Source organism: Drosophila biarmipes, chromosome 2L (assembly GCF_025231255.1).
Source record: "Drosophila biarmipes strain raj3 chromosome 2L, RU_DBia_V1.1, whole genome shotgun sequence".
NCBI lineage: Eukaryota > Metazoa > Arthropoda > Insecta > Diptera > Drosophilidae > Drosophila > Drosophila biarmipes.
The window spans coordinates 17,396,320-17,412,392 of NC_066612.1; the positions used below are offsets into that span (position 1 = coordinate 17,396,320).

At 47.5% G+C, this 16,073-nt stretch overlaps 5 protein-coding genes and 1 long non-coding RNA gene across 7 annotated transcripts; 3 read left to right on the top strand and 3 right to left on the bottom strand.

The window, feature by feature from the left end:
* Positions 1-99: 99 nt before the first annotated feature.
* LOC108033743 (uncharacterized protein C1orf50 homolog) lies at positions 100-1,071 on the bottom strand. The gene is made up of 4 exons (XM_017108302.3): positions 891-1,071; positions 676-833; positions 455-616; positions 100-389 (listed from the first exon to the last, which is right to left on the bottom strand). Exons 1-4 carry the CDS (start codon positions 943-945, stop codon positions 198-200), a joined length of 567 nt encoding a protein of 188 aa, XP_016963791.1. The 5' UTR covers positions 946-1,071; the 3' UTR covers positions 100-197.
* Positions 1,072-1,120: 49 nt separating this feature from the next.
* Positions 1,121-8,529, top strand: LOC108033740 (E3 ubiquitin-protein ligase MIB2). Its single transcript, XM_017108298.3, has 6 exons — positions 1,121-1,472; positions 2,128-2,239; positions 4,616-4,783; positions 5,121-5,790; positions 5,857-6,019; positions 6,082-8,529. Exons 2-6 carry the CDS (start codon positions 2,173-2,175, stop codon positions 8,158-8,160), a joined length of 3,147 nt encoding a protein of 1,048 aa, XP_016963787.1. The 5' UTR covers positions 1,121-1,472; positions 2,128-2,172; the 3' UTR covers positions 8,161-8,529.
* Positions 8,467-9,027, bottom strand: LOC122818790 (uncharacterized). The gene is made up of 2 exons (XR_006368271.2): positions 8,924-9,027; positions 8,467-8,814 (listed from the first exon to the last, which is right to left on the bottom strand). It is a non-coding gene; the product is annotated as an uncharacterized LOC122818790 (long non-coding RNA).
* Positions 9,028-9,031: 4 nt separating this feature from the next.
* LOC108033741 (protein catecholamines up) lies at positions 9,032-10,606 on the top strand. Its single transcript, XM_017108299.3, has 2 exons — positions 9,032-9,523; positions 9,580-10,606. The coding sequence occupies exons 1-2, from the start codon at positions 9,175-9,177 to the stop codon at positions 10,551-10,553; spliced, it is 1,323 nt and encodes a 440-aa protein (XP_016963788.1). The 5' UTR covers positions 9,032-9,174; the 3' UTR covers positions 10,554-10,606.
* A 76-nt stretch (positions 10,607-10,682) lies between these two features.
* On the bottom strand, positions 10,683-12,133 carry LOC108033742 (tetratricopeptide repeat protein 19 homolog, mitochondrial). Its single transcript, XM_017108300.3, has 4 exons — positions 11,522-12,133; positions 11,306-11,469; positions 11,075-11,222; positions 10,683-11,022 (listed from the first exon to the last, which is right to left on the bottom strand). The coding sequence occupies exons 1-4, from the start codon at positions 12,050-12,052 to the stop codon at positions 10,759-10,761; spliced, it is 1,107 nt and encodes a 368-aa protein (XP_016963789.1). The 5' UTR covers positions 12,053-12,133; the 3' UTR covers positions 10,683-10,758.
* Positions 12,134-12,519: 386 nt separating this feature from the next.
* Positions 12,520-16,015, top strand: LOC108033644 (apoptotic chromatin condensation inducer in the nucleus). Of its 2 annotated transcripts, XM_017108078.3 has the most exons (6): positions 12,520-12,612; positions 12,698-14,244; positions 14,422-14,632; positions 14,693-14,921; positions 14,979-15,091; positions 15,159-16,015. In XM_017108078.3, exons 2-6 carry the CDS (start codon positions 12,743-12,745, stop codon positions 15,339-15,341), a joined length of 2,238 nt encoding a protein of 745 aa, XP_016963567.1. In that variant the 5' UTR covers positions 12,520-12,612; positions 12,698-12,742; the 3' UTR covers positions 15,342-16,015. The 2 variants fall into 2 exon arrangements, with proteins under 2 accessions (XP_016963567.1, XP_016963566.1); XM_017108077.3 differs by having other exon boundaries at positions 12,537-14,244.
* The last annotated feature ends 58 nt before the right edge of the window (positions 16,016-16,073 follow it).

Here is a 16,073-nt window from a genome sequence, read left to right on the forward strand (position 1 = left end):
TTAGAAATAGTCGAACGCGTTTTTTTATTTTAATTTTTTCTTTAAAATTTATAAAACATTTATTTTGTAAGTCCTATTCTTCTAAATAAAAATTATATATTCCTGAAAAGGTAGTGTTTTTATTAAAACGGACTTTTATCGTCCTATTTGGTTTTTGAGGAAACCGAAAAATACATACTCATTTGAAATCTATTATTTTAACTATTATTTATATTAAAGTCAATGGCCATAGCCGAACCGCGCCCACTGTCCAAAGCCCTTTGCATACACTGCTCTGCCCACTTTAGTTTCTCATCTTGCTCCTTAATCTTGTCCACTGGAGTCCAGCTCAAGTCGAATTCCAACCTATAGCTGCCTTTGAAGGTCTGGTCAACCGACAGATTCCATTCCTACAGTGGAATAATAGATTATATTATGATGTATTTTCCCCACGTACTTTAAGAGCAAAACCTACTTCCGGTGAAAGCATGCTGAAATAGTTTTGACCCGATGCCCTTTGATAAAGATGATAGATTTGACCGGGTTTTTTGGTGAAGTTGCAGGCCGCACTGTGGAGCTCTTGGTTGAGACCGGACTCTTTCAGTATATCCATGGCCTGGGCCTGAAGCATCTTGATCTATGCAAAAAATTTGTATTAGTAATTAGAGGACAGCTAAAAAGGGGCTATTGACCAACCTGCTCCATTATGACCCCCAGCTTGTGGCAGGTAGTGTTTTTCAATTGTTTGTCTGCATTTTGGATCTGTTGGGCCAGGGCTATGATGTCCTCCTCCTGGTGCATGGAAACGCGCATGGGATCCAACTGCAATTGGGGGTTCCTCTCGACCAGTTGGGCTGCAAAAAATATATGCTTATTGTTTACCACAAGGGTCTTGTATAACGCCGATTTACCCTTCTTCACAGCTGTTTGATACGTAAGTTGGTCCATTTCGGCTACCCTTTTCATCACACGCCTACGACCATGAGGAGAAAAACCAAGCAGTCCTTAGTAAACAACTAAATCTAATCTTTAGAACGCCAAAAACAATTTAACATGTGTTCGTGTTGTTGATATTTCGGCCTCAGCTATCGATTGCACTGCTGCCTATCGATCACTATCGACTGCAGCTGTAATTTCGCACGGCCACCTTCAGAAAGAAGGAAGAAGCAGACCCAAATTGTAGTTGTATTTTTTAGTGCTAGCAAAATTGTGAATTTTGGCCAAGAAACTATCAAATTGTAATGTGCTGGAGAGCTCGGACGAATCGTGCGGGTGTGGCGTGTTAGAAAAGTGCGGAAAGCGAATCGCGTTCGAGCGAACTATGACCCCTTCTGCTCACCGTAGCAACGGTGCCCCTGCAATTTAGCGAAAGGAAACACTAAATGCCCAATAAAAGCGCACGCGCGCATAAAATGCACCAATAAAGGCCCGAGAACCTAAACTTTTTCATTGCGAACAGCTGGAGCACAGCGACAGTATCACAAGTTGCATTGGTAAGCCCCAAAGCCCAGAGCCAGAGCCGTGCCCTCAATAATCGCTGCTCCCGAAACGATACCCGATTTTGCATATATACCTATGTACATGCGAAGATATATATATGCGATGTCGGAACGGGCGTGAGTGTGTGAGTGCTCGGACTTTCGTAAACAACACATGCGGGTCAGTCCCTTGGACGGTATCGTTACTTGACCAAAAGGCCACCCAGCACTGGGTTTTATCAGCGGGCGATGGGGAATCGCACTTGGAATCGGAGTCCCAGGCGGTACATATGTACAAATATCCATCTGTCTTATCGGCATGCGTCATGCGAGCTACTGGGCTGCACCCGCGCCACAAAAACTCGGACTCCCCGGAACCGAAGCAGTGTGGCGATCGGGGGGCATGCCACTGCCTCCACGGATGGATATTGATAGCCATGTACCATATGTGCTGGTGCCAAAGAAATCCCCAGAAGTTACACAGTTGCCTTTTCCCAGAGATACACCTTCAGACCTCCAAGGAGGTGCCCGATACGCTCCTCTCCCCTCCTTTTTAGTCATGCGCTGACGGGGCCGCCATTCAGTTGACCCAATTATCAGCCAGGTCCCATCAAACTCCGCGTGCCGAGTAATGTCAAATGTCACATCTATGCTTCCCTCCTCCTTGCAGGAAACGGCTGAAACGGAACTACCTAGAGTGAGTCAACCCAGCGCCATGCGAGCTTCCATTCCGCCCGGCATCCGCGTGGTGCGCGGACCCAATTGGATCTGGTCGAATCAAGGTAAGAACGCATTCGGGCAGGCACAAGCCACTTGTTCACCTCTGCCCACCTCCGAAGGGGCGAATTAACCTGCCATCCGCTCTCCGTTCATAGATACGTGTGTTTTGTTAGGCAGTACAGACTGAAATCGGCGTACCGTGAAGATTAGTGGGAGAAGACAATGCCACTCATAAAAAGTAAATTCCAAATTAAGTTCGGATTTTTCATGATTACTCATATGTGTTTTCTTGGGTTTTGATGGGACTTATCAGGTCGACAGAAGAAAGAGGGAACAAGTTGCACATTTCTAAGATTAAACACATTCTTAGATTAAGATTATAGAAATGTTTTAATTTATTCAAATAAAACGGCATTATATGAACCGAAAGTTTTTAAAATTTCCCCGATTAATTCGAGAAAATAAGTTGTAAGTACTAAGATCTGAAGTTTGAATTTAAAAGATGAGATAAAATAATAATTTAGGTATTCTGATGGAACCCCAAAATTCCTATTATCATATATGTCGTTTTGGAAGTAGAACTCCTGCTGCTGATATTTTAATTAGCTTTTTCGTAAACTGATAAAAGTATGTACATTTTTTGAAACCTCGAGAGGAAACACTCCAAAATCCATTCATAATTTGGCGATACCAACAAAGCTGATAAATGTGATAAGCACTGAAGTGATATAATCATTTAGCAACCCATAAAGGAAGTATTTTAAAATTCTAACAAATTCAGTAGTAAATGAAAATGTGATTTTGAAGGAACTTATTTCGTGACCGATATTTACTGTACACCCGAAACGCAACTCACTTGGCATTGGCACCCGTGGATGTTCGTCAGGGGAGGGGCGGGTTCTTGGGGGCGGCGGGATGGCGGGACGGCGGACGGAGAGGTGTACGTCCGTGTCCGCTTCTGCTGCTCGGGGCGTTGTTGTATGTAAAGAGGACGCGCCTCGCTATTTTTAGCAACACTCTCTGCCGCAGCAGCGAAATTCTTGCGCTTACCAATTGCTTCTGCTTTCGTCGCTTCGTTTTATGGCCCCTACATATATGGCGGGGATGTGTGCTTCTCGAGAGTACATATACGCCGAGGCACCCTACGTGGCAGGTAAACACGCCCGTAGGCAGCTGCCCACCAAACAATAATATTGCGTAGTTTTTAATTGATTTGATTGTTTTTAGCTGGAAAAAGTGGTATCATACGTACTGCAAACGATTAGCTGGTAAAGCTTATATCATTTCGAAAGCTTGATGGATCGTCTACGGTGTACCTCGTAGTCTGACAGTAAAACTGTTCACGAAAAAGATATTTTAATCATTTAAATAATATAACACATTTTTAATATCTCGTCTCTTTATTAAGCATTACTATTTATATTTATTTATTTTTAAAAATGTATTTCCAAATACAATTGATACAATTGTTATTTCCGGAAGGCAAAAAACCAAAATTAAACAGTTTTGTCGTATCTTATCGCTATTTTCATAATGGCCAAGATAACAAGTACAAAGATATTTAATGAATATGTCAGGATTTTTATAATTCAATTCAAATGCCTAACTACTATGCTGCTATCTACATTGCTTTAAAAGTATTCATAGGCGGTATAAAAACCGAGAATGACTGTGTCTTTAAAGAAACTCTAATAGTCTCAGAGTTGCGTTGAGCCTGGCGTTGAGAGGCTCCAACTGCAGCTGCACATGGCTGCGGTGAACGCTCACACGGATTAGGTCATGGTATGTGTTCCTTCCTTCTCGAAACGCAATGCTTCCCCTCGGAAAAAGCCTGCTGCATGTGTTATGTGCAGATGTCTGGCTACCACATCAGGCGGCAAGGGCGCGTGCCATTTTGTCTCCAACCTTTTTGGAGTGTTTATTTTTAGTCACCGGGTGGGGATCGTGAGTTCTTAGTTCCAGCGGGTCTTTAGATTTGGGGAGAGCGTGGAGAGTTTATTTTTGGGCCTTGGTATTCCTTCTGCTGGGGTGCGTTGAAAATAGACATAAACAAATGTTTCAGATGGGAGCAGAGCCAATGGGGTGCCCCATTCCTCGCCAGGCCAACATCAAATGTCACCCTCTAGAGAACGTCTCCACATCCACACCCGTGCTTTGGGGTAATTATAGAGCAGCTGCACGTCCGAGTCCGAGTGCATAACGAAAATCCGCTTGGAGCCCGAGCCCGAGTCAATGATTGTGGGTATTTATAGTCATGGCGCGTTGTTTATGAGGGGGAAGTGTGCGTTGCATATGTCTGATATCCACCGGATGTGGATGTGGATATGCACACAATGCAACCCAAGGAGGAGCCTGGCTGCAGCTCTACAGATTCCCCACCACATCTCACCAACTAACATCACATCGCTTCAAACTTTGTTTCATTGCTTGCGCAACAGACGACGGAGAAGGTCACGTTGGAACAGTTTGCGAAATCGGACGTTGTGGATCGACACACTCGCCGGAAAACACCGTCGTCGTCAACTGGGATTCAGGACACCGGACCAACTACAGGGTGGGCTACCAGAACCAGTACGACCTGATAATTGTGGATAATGCTCAAGTTGGTACGTGTGAATGTGATTTCAAGAGGTATACTCTAGAAAATTGTACATTTCGTACGGAAAATTAGTATTAATACACATTTTTTAACATTGATTCAAAAAATAACATTTTTACAATATCAACATATATTTTCTTTTGTTCCTTGAAAAATTTAATCCTACAAACTAATCCTAACCATTTTTTATTTCTAAAGTAACTCAAACAAATTTGGATCATGTTTTCAATATACTGTTTATACAAAACTTAAACCAAAAAGTCGTATTGTATAACATTTTTCATATCTTGATGATTCCAATTAATTTAAAAAAAAACCAAAACCTTTAAATTAATTATTCGCAGGAGTTCGTCACTCGAATGTCGTCTGCGATGGCTGCTCCAAGGCGGGCATCGCCGGCATAGTATTTAAGTGCGCCCAGTGTGCCAACTACCATCTGTGCGCCTACTGCTACGCGGAGGATCTGCACGACCTGGAGCACCCGTTCGTCCGCTACACCTCTCCCAATTCGCTGGGCGTGCGAGTGCCGACGAGAAAGGGCTCCAAGCGCATCCAGTTGCGCGGCATCTTTGTGGGTGCGAAGGTGGTGCGCGGTCCTGACTGGGAGTGGAGCGAACAGGACGGCGGCGAGGGCAAGACGGGACGGGTAATGGAAATCCGGGGCTGGGACAACGAATCGTGTCGCAGCGTAGCCAACGTATCGTGGGTAACCGGATCGACGAACGTCTACCGACTGGGCCACAAGGGCAACGTGGACCTCAAGTACATAACGGCCACTTGCGGCGGCCACTACTACAAGGACCACATGCCCGTTCTGGGTCAGCCGGAGGAGTTGCAGCCGGTGGCGCCGATGGTGAAGCCAAGCTTCTCTGTTGGCGACCGCGTCAAGGTGTGCCTGGAGGTTGATGCCCTGATGAAGTTGCAGCAGGGCCACGGAGGATGGAATCCGCGCATGGTCGAGCACTTGTCCAAACTGGGCACGGTACATCGCATTACGGACAAGGGTGACATTCGGTAATACAATACGATGCAATACTTTTAAGCTAATTTAAGTACTTAACACAATGGCTATCCCAACAGGGTCCAGTATGAGAACTGTCCAAATCGTTGGACCTTCCATCCCGCCGCTCTTGTAAAGGTTGTCTCTTTTCGGGTCGGTGATCTGGTTACCATTATCAACGATGCCAACAAGGTGCAGCAGTTGCAGAAGGGCCACGGCGAATGGATCGAAATCATGCGACATGTAAGTGGAGCTTTGCAGAATCCCCAAAAGGATGGCCTCGCTAACATGAAATCTGCTTTTAGGCCCTGGGCAAAATTTGCAAGGTTGTAAAGGTGTACTCGGACGGGGATCTGCGCATTCAGCAACTATACGACGGCTTCGAGTGGACGTTAAACCCGAAATGTGTCAAACTGGAGCGATCGCCGTTGGCCACGGCAGCAGAGCGCTCCAACAGCATGATGGACCTGAGCCACCGACGAGCGGACCATGTGATGACGCCGCTCTCGGGGCTTTCTGGCAGTTCGGTTGCCGACAAGCTGGTTCGGGAGGCCGCCCAGGGGCATCTGGATTTCGTGCGCCAGTACCTGGACGTGAATCCCGGGCAAGTGGACGTAATGAGTGGCGGCAAAGCTTGCATTCAGGTTGCCTCGCATCAGGGTTACGTCGACCTTGTCAGCTACCTCATCTCCAAGGGTGCCAACGTGAATGCGGTTGACAAGGAGGGCGACTCCGCCCTGCATTACGCAGCCTTCGGCAATCAGCCGGCCACGATGCGTGTGCTGCTGCAGCACGGGGCCGAAGTGAACTTCCTCAACTCGAGCCACTGCTCCGCACTGCACATCTGCGCGCACAAGAAAACGCCGCACTGCGTCCGCGAGTTGCTGCAGCACAACGCCAATGTGAATATCCAGGACTCGTACGGTGATACGGCGCTCCACGATGCAATCGGCAAGGAGAACACGGAGGTAGTGGAATTGCTATGCAATGCGCCAAACCTAGACTTCACGGTGAAGAATAATCGCGGCTTTAACGTGCTCCATCATGCTGCGCTCAAGGGCAACGTGGTGGCGGCCCGGCGCATCTTGCTGCTCTCCCGCCAGCTGGTTAATGTGCGCAAGGACGATGGCTTTGCGGCCCTTCACTTAGCAGCTCTCAACGGACATGCCCAGGTTGTGGAAACGCTGGTTACCGAGGGACAAGCGGAGTTGGATATACGCAACAATCGCCGGCAGACGCCTTTCTTACTGGCCGTCTCCCAGGGCCACGCCGGCGTAATCGAGCGACTCGTGCGCCTATCCTGTGACGTAAACGCCAAGGACGAGGATGGTGACAATGCTATGCACTTGTGCGTGATTAAGAAGTCCAATCTGCAGTCTGCCGCCGAACCGCACCCCGAGGAGGCGCCCGAGATCCACAAGTTTTACCTGAGTCTAGTGCAGACGAGCGTTCGCCCCGAGGATCGGCTGATGTACAGCATCCTGATCTACCTTTCGAGGGCCGGCTGTCGAGTGGAGCTAAACAACGCCAATGCAAGTATTTTCGAATGGATTACGGACCGCAACATCAGGCAACTGATCTTCGGGCAGCAGGGCGAAGTGGAGTCACTGCCTAGAAACCTGCAAGCTTTGGAAATGTCCGCACCCGCTGCCTCCGGCGAGGAAGTGACGGCTGCAACAGGAGCAGAATCCAATGGAGCTGGACCTGGACCTGCACCACCACCACCGCCACAGCGCCAGCAATTAGATCTAATGCCGAAGCCAAACGAAGTACCATCGGCTGCAACAGGAGCAGCACCATCCACGCCCTCCGCCTCTCCAGGCGTTAAGAAACTAAACTCGGATGCAGTTCAGCAGAACGTCTCGCCGCAAGTAGCGCCGCGCAAGAAAGCCCCCAAGCCACCGGTGACTTCGAGCTCGAGCAGTACGGTGTTGGAGGCCGGTGCGGCAGGTCCCAGCCCCAGTCCGGTGATCGTGTCTGGTCCCCAAGAGTGCATTGTGTGCAACGAGATCCTGCAGCTGGTGCGCTTCGAGCCGTGCCAGCACCAGATCGCCTGCGAGGAGTGTGGCATCCGAATGAAGAAGTGCCTGCGCTGCGGGGTGGTTATAGAACGGCGTCTTACAGCTAGCGGGCGGATCGTGGCCCTGCCTACGTCCACGTCGTCACCTAGTGACCCCACACGCCTGCCCTCCGGGGATCTGCTGCGCTACTTGGAGAACAAGGTGCAGGAGTTCGAGGAGTCGCACTTCTGCGGCATCTGCATGGAACGAAAGCGGGACGTGGCCTTCCTCTGCGGCCATGGAGCCTGCTCCCACTGCGCCGAAACGCTCCGCACATGCCACATGTGTCGCAAGACAATACTCAAGAAGATCAACCTGTACTGAGCGGCGGAAACGAAAATGGAACCGGAAACGGAAACGACAGCAGGATCAGCAATTCAACCAGCAACCAAAGTGGCTTGTATATATACATACGCAAAACAAACACTGAACACCCACATTGCCGTGTCATGTGCAACTCGAACTAATTATTTATTGATCACCGACGAATTTTAAGTGTTCTTTTTGTAACGGTTTATCAACGGCATAGTATACATAAACAAATTATTGTGCACCCTTCACGTGTCTAGTTATTAGCCTCGTTTAACCATGTCTGGTAACGATAAAAACATAGGAAACAAACTAAAAGCATAAAGATATTTAATAGTCATTTAATTGCAAATATACAAATACAAAATTATTCAAATGAGTGGATGTTAATCGGTGTTTAAATTAACGTGGGGGGATGGAATATATGCATGAAATATATATTGGGTGCCCAGAAAGTTATTCTTAATTTAACTGAAGCTTAAAATATATAAGGTTGGGTTGCTCAATTCATTGATAGCAAAATATTAAATAAAAAAGGATTATGATTATGATTAAAAGCTTGTAAAATCGGTTTTTCAAGGCAATTAGGGGGCCCTGCCAAACGAAATCACATCGATTGATCTGATAATGGTTAACTGCAAGTTAGTTCCCAGGTTAAACTGTTTAGATCTGCAAAAAGTGGAATGTGAACGGTTTACTTTTCATAGTGTAAACAGCGCTAGATTTTCAAATATTTAGTCATGTATTATGCTATGTAATTAAGTTTGCAAACATTTACCTTTATCGGCAGTGGCCTTGTCATTGGAACTTTTTTAGAAAAAGTTAAACAAATACCCAAAATAATACAATTCAAGGGAAAACAAAAACCAAAAACATCTGTCTTTACTGCAAAAAAAAAAAAACAAAAAACAATCGATAGCTTAAGCATCTGTCGGTTATCGATGACTACAGTGAGTACGCAGCGAGAAAAAAGCAAACACGTCACAACACTTTGGCCGCAGTCCCACGCGTAATACAGACTAGGACAAAATGGCCAAACAAGTGGCAGATTTCCAGGCGAGCAAGCTCCAGTTCTACCAGAAGCTGGCTCTGGGCATCCTCCTGTGTGCCGTGCTTCTCTCCCTACCGGCTTTGTGCACCGGCCAGGGCAATCCCAGTTTCAAATACTCGCGGGAAGCCAACGAAAACTTCGATCCGCAGAAGGCTCCGCGGGCGGAGCACCATCATCACCACGACCATGACCATGGACACGACCATCATCATCACGACCACGATCATGGACATCATCACCATGAGCACGATCATGATCACGGCCACGATCATGGACACCATCATCACGGGCACGGAGAAAGTCACACCAAGCCAAAGCCGGCTTTGGGTAAGCCAACGGTCCGCCATAAAGACAGTACCCAAGATGACCTCAATTTCTTATAGATATGAACACCATTTGGCTGCACTCCATCGGCTCCACGCTGCTTATCAGTGCCGCTCCCTTCGTACTGCTCTACATCATTCCCCTCGACAACAGTGAAGCGATGAAGCCGCGTCTCAAAGTTTTGCTGGCCTTTGCATCCGGAGGATTACTGGGCGATGCCTTCTTGCACTTGATCCCTCACGCAACGCACCCTCATAGCCATGGTGAACATGATCACGACCACGACCATGATCACCACCATCATCATCACGAGGGCGAGGGACACGAGCACGGCCACAGTCACGACATGAGCGTTGGCCTGTGGGTTCTTGGTGGAATCATTGCCTTTTTGTCGGTGGAGAAACTTGTTCGCATTCTAAAGGGCGGACAAGGAGGACATGGTCATAGCCATGGAGCACCAAAGCCCAAACCAGTGGCTCCTAAAAAAAAGTCTTCCGATAAGGAAGACAACGGAGATGGAGACAAGCCTGCTAAACCAGCCAAGACCAAGTCCAAGAAACCAGAAGCCGAGCCGGAGGGTGAAGTTGAGATTTCTGGCTACTTAAACCTGGCGGCCGACTTTGCCCACAACTTTACCGACGGCCTGGCCATCGGTGCCTCATACTTGGCGGGCAACAGCATTGGCATAGTGACCACGGTCACCATACTGCTGCACGAGGTACCCCACGAGATTGGCGACTTTGCCATTCTGATCAAGTCGGGCTGCTCCCGGCGAAAGGCGATGCTGCTGCAGCTGGTCACTGCCCTGGGAGCTCTGGCCGGTACAGCGCTGGCTCTTCTGGGAGCTGGAGGCGGGGATGGCTCCGCACCATGGGTACTGCCTTTCACCGCTGGCGGTTTCATTTACATAGCAACAGTAAGCGTTCTGCCAGAGCTACTTGAGGAGTCCACCAAGCTGAAACAGTCGCTGAAGGAAATATTTGCTCTTCTCACCGGCGTAGCCCTTATGATCGTCATCGCCAAGTTCGAGTAGTGTCTGAAGTTTGGAAAGCTAATAAAAAGTTAGTTCATAATTTTCAACTGAAACGCGGCGATCCAAGTTTCTTATATTCCAATATTCAGGCCCCGCGATTATTTCTCAATGTGATCGAAGCAGCGTTACTTAAGCCTTTACAATTTGAGCTTTACTTCGAAATTAATTTTTATAAATAGTCAAAAATACATTGTAAAAAGAAACCTCACTTTCGCTTCTCCCCATTAAGAGTGGTCTTTATCTCGTTGAGGCAATATTCGGCCTGCTCAACGGCATCGGGATTCTGGTGCTGCTTGCCCAATTTCCACGCCAGCCGGCAAGCGTTCTCCGCTTGCGACATCAAGCCTTCGCGCAAATACACTAGACCGAGGTTGGCCTGCAAAATACCCTCCTGTGTGGCGTCCTTCAGCTCCTTGGCCAGTTCCATAGCTTGCTCAAGGGTCTCTCTGGCCTCGGGGTACTTCTCCAGCTGTAATAAACTCCATAAGTCAGTGTAAAATTGGTCAACTAACTTGACTTACGTTCACATAAGCCACACTAATGTTGTTCAGGATAGTCACCGAGGCATCATTGACGGCGCCGTAAACGTCGATCAGTGTGTCGAAGGCCTCCTTGAAGAGGTTTTTTGCCTCCAGATACTTGCCCTGCTTCATCAGCAACTGGCCGAACCTGAAAGGATAGGCACAGGGATACACATTGAATGTGACTGCAAATGTGAGGCTAAGCAGCGCCAATGGAAACACCTTCAATACCAATTCTTTGTGAGTCCATAGAGCTCCAGAATGTCCTTGTCGTCGGGCATTTTCTCCAGGAGTTTGGCCAACTGTTGAAGCGTCCAGGTGAATCCTTGAAAGCTCTTCTCCAAGTCACCCTGCAGCTGGGACATGTGCGCTATCTTGGAGCTAATGTGGAGTATCTAAAGATGACAGAGGTCTTAACTGGGGAAGGAGTCTATGTGGGTCACCTACCTTGGGACTTTCTTCCGTGTGCCCGTCGGCGAAGAGGCGCTTCATTACGTCCGTGAATATCTTCTCAGCCTTCTTGAACTGCTCCCGCTCCATGGCCAAATTGGCCATCAGATCGAAGACATACGTGATGCCGTCCTTGCTCTGAATATCCTGCGCCATTCGCAGGGCTAGGTGGAGCATCTGCTCGGCCTTGTCGTATTGTTCCCGCTGGATGCACAGGATCGATCTCTTAATTGTCTTCACCAGCTTGTCCTCTGGAGTCTCCTCCTTTTCGTCGGCTCCACCAAAAAGATTAAGAGTGAAGGCAGCGGAAAAGGCCCAAAACATTCCACCGGAAGCGCTGGGAGCTGGAGCTGTCCAGGCAACTTGGTGATCTGCAGCACAGGAACACAGTGATCGTGATCCCGAACCCAACCGTTGGCTATAACTGCTCCTGTTCAGCGGCGCCATATGACAGTATTCTTTGGGATTCGGGACAAGCCGAAGCCTGCCCATGACTTGAGACAATTTAAAAATGTTTTTCACAATCATATTTGTTGAACTTAATTCATTTTTTTAGCTAAAAACTATTGTTTGCAGGTACGGTATAGAAAATTATGAAATAATAGTGCATGGTGCAGTGTTGAAAAGCGCTGGAAATGAGTTTTGAAAATGCATTTTATAGCGCTCGACAAGGTAATATATGAATAATTCATAGTTTAACTTTAGACGATTTGCTAATAATAATAAAGGTTTTCTTGTAACGTTTTTAAAAGCATTTTTAATTTTGTATTTTTATTTATATAAATTGTAGAGATGACACCGGCAGGCAAAATATCGAAAAGTGTGATAAACAGGTTTTTAAAATTACTAAAAAACAATGTATTTATAATCAATTTAATTTATTAATGACACGTCAATTTTTGGTAGAGACATTAGAGTTTTTAAATTGTTTTTATTATCACTCGCTATTTGCAACCGATACTCAGCCTTAGGGACTATCGATAACCGGCACACAGACGATAGACCGGACCAAAGCAACCCTGCATATTGATGGCGGATTGACGCTCTTTCGCTGGCCTGGCAAAATAAATTTTCTTTACCGAGAAAAGGTGCAGGAAAGCAAGAGAAGTGAACCCGAAGACCAGTGCATTAAATAGCTGTGGGTCCGCCGGCGTTTCCTACGTTTTATTTCAGATCTTTCCAGTGTCGCAGCGCGTTGCGAGCGTTTTTTGGCCAGCCATGAGACGGCGCAGCGAGCGAAAAAAATCGTCGTCGCCCGCCCCGGTGCCGGTGGCAGTGGCACGCCGGAGTCGCCGCTCCCGCAAGGTGTCCGAGAACGAGAAGACCGAGGACGAGGCCCCGGTCGCGTCCCAGAAGGATATTCCGGTCACCGAGGTGCCGGAACTGCCGCAAGCATCTACCGCGCGCGAAGAAATCAATGAGGCCCGAGCCTCCAGCGAAGAACGTGCCGGGATCGGATCATCGCCGGTGCGCAAGAGTCGCGGAAATCGGACGACGCCCAAGAAGCGCGCTGAGGCCAAGAGCGGCGACAAGAAGGTGGACACCATTCCCGAAGAGGAACCGGAGAACGGTCAGGATGCGGCCAAGGATGCCGCAGAGGAGGAAAAGGCTGCGAAGCCGGCAGAGGCCCTTGAGAGCGAGTCCAAAGACATTGCCAAGAAGAAGAACCACCTTTCCCCAGTAGAAGAGTCCCAGCCAGAGCCAATTGAAGCCAAGGATGATGACAAAGAGGAGGAAAAACCAGAGGACGATGCCCCAGCTGGCGAAGATGACAGCAGCAAGCCGAGCGAGCCAATTCAAGAGGTAAAGGTTCCTTCTCCTTCCAGCAAGGATGAGGAACATTTAAAAACGTCTAGCGATGTATTAGACATTCAGACAGAAGAAGTCGAGGAAAGGGACGAAGAAGCCCCCGCTCCTGAGGAACGCAGGGAATCCAAGAAGAGGAACAAGGAGCAGAAACAGGACAAGCAGGCCGCAGAGGAGGAGGATCAGAAGGAGAACCGCAAGCAGGATAAAAAAGAAAAAACTCAGTACGAACCAGAAGATCTTTCTAACGACAAGCAAGAAGCATCTGTAAACAGCAGCGCGAACAACACAACAGCTGCACCCGTGCTCCAGCAGCAGCGATCGGTGCGGAAGCGCAAGTGGCTGACGAACAAAAAATCCTCGGACCGTGTCCCACCCGTGCTTGCCATTTCAACGGATTCTTTGAAGAACATAATAGCCGATGTGGTGCAGCCGGTGCCTCTCAGCGATGTGCAACTGGAATCCTCTTCGGAGGAGGAGGGTCTGGTCACCAGCGACCGCGACTCCGAGCGGTCAGCTTCGCCAGCTTCCGCATCAGAGGGAAGAAAGGATCGGGACACCGAGACCATTACCGTCACCACCAGCAACACCGGCGCAGAGTCGACGACAGATAAGGAAGAGAAAGGAGCTGAAGCCACGGGTCGGACCACTCCGACAGCAGCCACAGACACGGTGCCGGCACAGGGCGGCCTAAGCAAAGCCACAGTCGCCACAGCCGCACCACACATTGTCCGTGATCCTAGTCCTGCGCGAAACCGCGCCAGCCACGTGCTCTACATCACCAATTTGGTGCGCCCTTTCACAGTACTGCAGTTAAAAGGACTGCTAGCGCGAACCGGAAAGATTGTCGAGGAAGATGGGTTCTGGATAGACCGCATTAAGTCTAAGTGCTTTGTTGCCTATTCCACTGAAGAGTAAGTAGCTTTGAATATTAGGAAAAAAAGAAAGTATTCTTTAAATACTTTTTTTAAAACCTTTTTTTTAATAAGCTCACAATAATTTTTGCAATACAAGTATATAAATAGTTTTTCTTAAAAAGGCTTATTAATTAAATTTTCGATTAATTTTTTTTTTTTCGTTTCACCTCTTAGCGAAGCTATTGAAACCCGCCATGCCCTGCACGGAGTCCGCTGGCCTGTCTCGAATCCCAAATGTTTGAACGTGGATTTCGGCAGTCGCACAGACATGGATCGTGCAATACTTTCAACGAAAGACGAGGCTCCCAGGTATGGCCAGGAGAACACCAGAGATAACCAGCAGGCGGGTAATGCTTGGTCCCGATTGGAACCATCTGACAAAAAGGTAATAGATTATCGTCATGGCAACATAGCAAAGCAGCTAATTTGCCCTTTGTTTGAACAGCCTGTGCGCCCTGTACGCGAATGGGATGTGGGCAAAAAGGAGCCGATTGATCACGACAAAACCAACAACGACAGACGTCGGGGGAGCAAGGATCGACTGGACTCGAGATCTCGGGATGCGGATCGCGCAGGACAGGACCGAAAACGTTCCAGGGAAAGGGAGGGCCGAGGACGCGAACGGGAGCGCAACGATCGCAATGCACACGCAAGAAGCCGCAGCGGATCACCAGGTGAGGCGGTTAAAGATACTTTGAAATTAGAAATACATGTAAAATCCCATTGAATAGTGCCCAAATCTAAAAGGAAGGAGAACGAACCGCCCATCAGGCTATTAGATGACCTATTTCGTAAGACTAAAGTAACGCCTTGCATCTACTGGCTGCCGCTGACGCCGGAAGCGGTAAGTACACTTTTAGAATATAATTCTAAAATGTAGCTCTACTATAGCATGTAATATCTCTATTCAGATCGCAGAAAAGGAGGCATTACGCCAGAAACGTATCGAGGAGCATAATCTGCGCATCAAAGAGCGGGAGGAGCGTCAGAAAGAGCGTGAGAAGGATCGTGACCGACAGCGGGACACGCGTCGCAATCGTTCCAATGAACGGCGACGATCCCGCAGTCGCGAGCGGGAGCGACGACGTTACTAGGCGGAGGCTTGAGATTGAGCAAATAAATGTTGAAAATATCTCAAAAACTAACATCAACATCCAAAAAAACAAAACGATAAAACAGCAACTAAAAACTTCTGCAGGGTCCCATCACCACCCGAGTATTTTCTACTTTTCGAGCGTTTTGCGTTCCCAAATATAACGACGTTGTAATATTCAACTTGAAGTGAGCGAACTTCGATTTGAATATTTCCGCCAACGTCTCATACATTTTCTAATTTTGAGATTTCAAACTCTCTTTTCTCAGTTATTTTTCTCATTGTTGTTGTTCCATATATATATATATACCGCATATATATTTCCAGATATATATATAACCTGATTTGATTTCTTTCCTCAAATGTAGCATTTACAGCGCCTAACGTCACCTCACCCCAAAAACAGCCGCAGCAACGCCAGAAAACCGACCGGCATCAGCATCAACGCGTTGGAAACTTACCATCGGAATCTAGAACTCTTGCAGCAAGTTACCATGCTTACATCTATATATTAAACAAACAGAAAATAATTGATTGATTAATTGTAAAATCAATATTTCTTAAAATTTTAATGAACTTAGAAATACAATTTACCAACAGTCGGCAAACTTGTGACAATGCCAAAACCATAAATGTCTTTTAAATGTCTGAGAAATAAACTTTAATTCCGCACGACTTACACGAAATCGTACGTTTTTGATAAAAAAAAGTGTGCTTAAATTTTTATAGAGAG

Excerpts from the sequence above, each read along its gene's own strand:
- LOC108033740 (XM_017108298.3), top strand. The coding sequence starts at position 2,173 with ATGCGAGCTTCCATTCCGCCCGGCATCCGCGTGGTGCGCGGACCCAAT. Across the intron at positions 5,791-5,856 it reads ACGGACAAGGGTGACATTCG|GGTCCAGTATGAGAACTGTC; the intron begins GTAATACAATAC and ends CTATCCCAACAG. Across the intron at positions 6,020-6,081 it reads GGATCGAAATCATGCGACAT|GCCCTGGGCAAAATTTGCAA; the intron begins GTAAGTGGAGCT and ends ATCTGCTTTTAG.
- LOC108033741 (XM_017108299.3), top strand. The coding sequence starts at position 9,175 with ATGGCCAAACAAGTGGCAGATTTCCAGGCGAGCAAGCTCCAGTTCTAC. Across the intron at positions 9,524-9,579 it reads CAAGCCAAAGCCGGCTTTGG|ATATGAACACCATTTGGCTG; the intron begins GTAAGCCAACGG and ends AATTTCTTATAG.
- LOC108033743 (XM_017108302.3), bottom strand. The coding sequence starts at position 945 with ATGAAAAGGGTAGCCGAAATGGACCAACTTACGTATCAAACAGCTGTG. Across the intron at positions 834-890 it reads TCAAACAGCTGTGAAGAAGG|CCCAACTGGTCGAGAGGAAC; the intron begins GTAAATCGGCGT and ends TATTTTTTGCAG. Across the intron at positions 390-454 it reads TCAGCATGCTTTCACCGGAA|GAATGGAATCTGTCGGTTGA; the intron begins GTAGGTTTTGCT and ends ATTCCACTGTAG.
- LOC108033742 (XM_017108300.3), bottom strand. The coding sequence starts at position 12,052 with ATGATTGTGAAAAACATTTTTAAATTGTCTCAAGTCATGGGCAGGCTT. Across the intron at positions 11,470-11,521 it reads ACACGGAAGAAAGTCCCAAG|ATACTCCACATTAGCTCCAA; the intron begins GTAGGTGACCCA and ends TGTCATCTTTAG. Across the intron at positions 11,223-11,305 it reads TATGGACTCACAAAGAATTG|GTTCGGCCAGTTGCTGATGA; the intron begins GTATTGAAGGTG and ends CTATCCTTTCAG.
- LOC108033644 (XM_017108078.3), top strand. The coding sequence starts at position 12,743 with ATGAGACGGCGCAGCGAGCGAAAAAAATCGTCGTCGCCCGCCCCGGTG. Across the intron at positions 14,245-14,421 it reads GTTGCCTATTCCACTGAAGA|CGAAGCTATTGAAACCCGCC; the intron begins GTAAGTAGCTTT and ends TTCACCTCTTAG. Across the intron at positions 15,092-15,158 it reads TGCCGCTGACGCCGGAAGCG|ATCGCAGAAAAGGAGGCATT; the intron begins GTAAGTACACTT and ends ATCTCTATTCAG.